Source organism: Neofelis nebulosa, chromosome 8, assembly GCF_028018385.1.
Source record: "Neofelis nebulosa isolate mNeoNeb1 chromosome 8, mNeoNeb1.pri, whole genome shotgun sequence".
Classification (NCBI taxonomy): Eukaryota; Metazoa; Chordata; class Mammalia; order Carnivora; family Felidae; genus Neofelis; species Neofelis nebulosa.
Genome location: NC_080789.1, coordinates 100,452,997 through 100,457,569, shown reverse-complemented (window position 1 = coordinate 100,457,569; position 4,573 = coordinate 100,452,997). Strand labels below are relative to the sequence as shown.

Sequence of the window (4,573 nt, the reverse complement as noted above, 5' to 3'; positions counted from 1 at the left end):
CTCAGAGGGGCGCCTGGGTGGCGCAGTCGGTTAAGCGTCCGACTTCAGCCAGGTCACGATCTCGCGGTCTGTGAGTTCGAGCCCCGCGTCAGGCTCTGGGCTGATGGCTCGGAGCCTGGAGCCTGTTTCCAATTCTGTGTGTCTCCCTCTCTCTCTGCCCCTTCCCCGTTCATGCTCTGTCTCTCTCTGTCCCAAAAATAAATAAAAAACGTTGAAAAAAAAATTAAAAAAAAATAAATAAATAAACTCAGAAATATCATATGATCCAGTAATTCCACCACAAAGTATTTAGCCAAAGAAAACAAAAACACTAATTTGAAGGGATATACGCACCCCTATGCTTACTGCAGCATTGTTTACAATAGCCACATTATGGAAGCAGCCCAACTGCCCATTGATAGATGAATGGATAGGGACAATGTGGCATACACACACGCTGGAATATTATGCAGCCATTAAAAAAATGAGATCATACCATTTGAGACCACATGGATGGACCTAGAAGGTATTATGCTAGGTGAAATAAGTCAGAGTGAGAAAGGCAAATACCATGTGATTCTACTCATAAATGGAATCTAAAACAAACAAAACTCACGGAACTGTGCTCTAAAAACGTTAGCTTCTTTCCTTAGACGACTGAATCCCAATAAGGTTAGGTCAATTAAAAATATACTATTTTATATCGGTCATGACTCAGTCAGACTTAAATGAGAAAACTTACTAGTTTTGATTAAAAATTCAGAGTAGAATATGCTTCAGGAATAGTTGATTCAGTGGCTCAACAATACCCTTAAGAAACCAGATTCTTTCCATTGTCCTACCCCATGGTGTTTCTGCAGTTCTAAAGCTAGTTCCCCACATGGTGATAGAATGACTATTAATAGCAGGCAGGCTACATACTTCTCTGTTCACATTCTTTGGGAGAGGGAGATTAGCTCCCGGATTCATTGGAGAACAAGGGGAGGGGATTCACTGGATTACCTTGCAATGTGTGCTATTCCTAAACCAGCCACTAGGGTGATTATTTTGATTGCCTTGAGTTAATCAGTATCCATTCACAGAGCTGAAAGTGAGGTCACCTGGGCTGCATGAAAGAAAATGACTCTCTGTAAAGAAAATCAAAGTTTTGCTTCTAAGGAAAACGTATAGACCAACAATATGCACCACAGTTCTAACTACTGGTTCTTTATTATGTGCTTCCATTTGCAACAATTTTAACTAATGCAGAGCATTCCATTGTGTAGAGAAAATGTGGTTGATTTAATTAAACACATACTGAACATATGGCTTAATACATTTGAATTGTGACATTATTTTTTCCCCGCCTGAGTCACTGAATTCATCTCTGACAAGGTGGGTACCATTGATGATTTCCATATTGGCAAAGACAAAACTATTATTAATTCATGTTTCAGTATTATCATCAAGACAAAATGAATATTAACAGGCTCAGAAGGGTTTGTCATGTGTCAGCAGATGCCCAGCTTCAGAAAAATCATCCAGGCTGATCATTTTAACTCCACTGAGCAAAAGTATTTTCCCCAGTACTGAATATTCCACAGCTTCTGCTTCCTTTTCCATTTACTAAGTGGCAGGTTGACTAAAAGGGCTTTAGGTGTTGGTAGATTTATTTATTTATTTATATGTTTGTTTTTAATAGCAACATAAAAATGAATATAGATACTAAAATTCTAAGTATATTTCATCCATAGGTTTAAATGTATCTTCTTAATAAACCAACATAAACACAACTTTCTTCAAATAGTTTTGTTTGTAGCTTGTATTTTTCTTTTTCTTTTACCTCAGATGGAACAATTACCTAAACTTCAATCAAGCATTTTCAAATCCATCTTCTAGAATAGTGGTCTGAAAACAATTTTTGTTTGCTCATACTTAATATTTGAAAAAAATTATATATGCACACTTAATATACTGAACTTTAAGAACCACATACCTCTGATGTAATATAATATGCCCACAACACAAGAGTAAGAATTAAATTGTATAAAAAACAAACACTTTAATTTTGCATTTTATTCACTTAATGATAAAATTAACCTACTCTCACTTTAAAACTGTCAATCTTTTGGGGCACCTGGGTGGCTCAGTCAGTTAAACGTCTGGCTTCAGCTCAGGTAATGATCTTCCAGTTGGTGGGTTTGAGCCCCGTGTCAGACTCTGTGCTGACAGCTCAAAGCCTGGAGCCTGTTCCAGATTCTGTGTTCCCCTCTCTCTGACCCTCCCCTGCTCACACTCTGTCTCTCTCTCTCTCAAAAATAAATAATCATTTAAAAATTTTTTTAAAAATTGCTTTCACAAATGGCTCGAGTTTGAGGGTGGGTTACTAGAAGCACAGAATGGCTGAGAGTCACAGCAAAAAAGGCAGTGCCCACCAGTTCTCGAGATATTCTCCCCCAAAAAACCCACAAGAAAAACCCAAAAACTGTCAATCTTTTCAGAGACACCAATGTGATTGAATATGTTTCATTATTTTGCAGAATCTGGTTCAAATCCGCAATGTAATTCACAGGTGTTTCAGGTATACATTGCTAAATAATAAACCACCCCAAAACTTTAGTGGCTTAAAGCAACTTTATTTTTCAAAATTCTGTCCACTGATTTGAAGTCAGCTGGATGCCTCTTCACTTTAATATCACTCTTTAAACACAAATCTTACATAAACTCTGTTACCCACAATCTTGATTTAGTGGTGCTTTATGGAAAATTAAAGAAAATAGGATCTGAACCACATTCATAAGATATAAGGTGGAGATCAGAGAAAGTTCCAGCAATGACTAATGTCACCACTCTCCTTGCACTCCAGTTCAAGCACACCCTCTATTCTGAAAATCAAAAGCATTTCGTAAAGTGGTTCTTTTTGCTCTTCATTCCAACCCCTTATTATTGAAATAATAGTGAGGAAAACTCTTTGTCAATAAAGCTTCCCTGGAATTCTTCCATGATTGTAAGTTGCTCTCCGAGGAGTAAACTGGTAAGTTCTACATACTATGGATAAGATCAGACCTGTATAAAAACAACTCCTTTTTAGATACAGTCAGGAAATGAGTGGCAAATGTAATTACTCAGTTGTATCAAGATAATCGGGGCATAATCTCAAGAAGTCATACTTGGATAGCCATGGCTAGAATCAGCTTTACTATGATCAATTATAATTAGCATATGAAAGCAATGAATAACAGGCTTCATTATAAATCTATTTTATGTTGTAGTTGAAATAAAATGATCTGTAAAAATTCAGTGCAAAAGGGAATACAAATAAACCAGGAGCCATTTTGAGTGGCAATCTACACACAGAAACTATAAAACTTAAGGAAAAAAAAACCAAAAACTATCAGACTACCTAATGATTATACATCTATGTCAACTCACTAATAATAACTTCTAAATCTCTAATGTTGTTTTTGATTTCCCTCTGAGTGCACCCTGATGTTAAGTGACAGTCCAAGAATGAGCAGAGAATGCTAAGAATCCCAAATGGTCTACTGGGCCAAAGCCAGAAACTAAATTCTATTGATGTGTATCATATTCCAACTGGCACATAACATGCTTCAGTTAAAGCTGATAAATGTCTGAGAGAAATGGAAAGTAATAGTTGGGATTATTCTGCTTTTGATCACTCTCGTGGAAAAAAAAAAAAAATCCAGACAGAGAGAGGAACCCATCATATAATCATACCAATATCATATACAATTACGTCAATGCCTAACTCCTTAAAATTAGGAAAGGAGGCTCATGCTTCCTCCATGTGTCTGCAGAAATATGATCTCTGCACATGGAGAAGGAAGAAATGAATGAATGCGTATACTGATTCTCTCATAAATGGAAAAGGTGACAGCCAATGGAAAACTTCTATGGAGCTTCCTTCCACAAGATTTACACATGAATAAAAAGAGCAAATTAGCTATCTCTATAAATGGCGGGTTCCAATTCAACCACATGTTCATGCAGAATGTCCCATTCATAAGTAGATCTTCGTCATCTTGCAAAGTGACTTGTGATCTTCATTACAAAGAACATCATTCCAGCCCCATTCTCTCAGTTGATGACGAAAATGTAATATAACACAACGCTCATTAAGATTACTGGGTTCACTTGAGTGCCAAAATCTGAAAGGGAAAAAAATGGATGAGGTTGTTTCTCCACACAAGGCTTTGAAAAGGGTTAGAGACAGTGAGGAAGGGGGCTGAGGTTGAACTGTGTGGATGTCAAGGGTGGATATGCCCAAATCATTCCTTCTCCATTTCTCATGCAGGTTCTCCTCCGCCTGAAACTCTGACATTTCCCTCAGAAACGGTGTGTGCATCACCCAATATTGTGTCATTTCATTTCATTAAACGTTCTCCTAGCAGATAGCCCTTCTATTTGTCCATCATTATGTCTTGTTCCCAGGGGACTACCAGTCCATAAGCTCCCTTAAATGATGAAGGAAAAAAAAAAAAAAAAAAAAGATTTCATCCCAGTCCCAAATATCACTGTAGTGTGTTTCCTTTTTTTAAATATATATTGCTTTTGGTGTCTGAAGAACTAGTTAAGATCCCTAAATCTGCTAACA

At 37.1% G+C, this 4,573-nt stretch overlaps 1 protein-coding gene across 4 annotated transcripts in view; it reads right to left on the bottom strand.

Annotated features, from left to right (window-relative positions):
• Window positions 1-1,171: 1,171 nt before the first annotated feature.
• Window positions 1,172-4,573, bottom strand: part of CLEC4A (C-type lectin domain family 4 member A) — a 39,533-nt gene continuing 36,131 nt past the window's right edge. For all 4 annotated transcript variants that reach the window (XM_058743795.1, XM_058743798.1, XM_058743796.1 and 1 more), the window contains one exon: window positions 1,172-4,127. In XM_058743795.1, coding sequence (XP_058599778.1) covers window positions 3,980-4,127 — 148 coding nt within the window. In that variant the 3' untranslated portion in view covers window positions 1,172-3,979. The remainder of the gene's footprint in view (window positions 4,128-4,573) is intronic.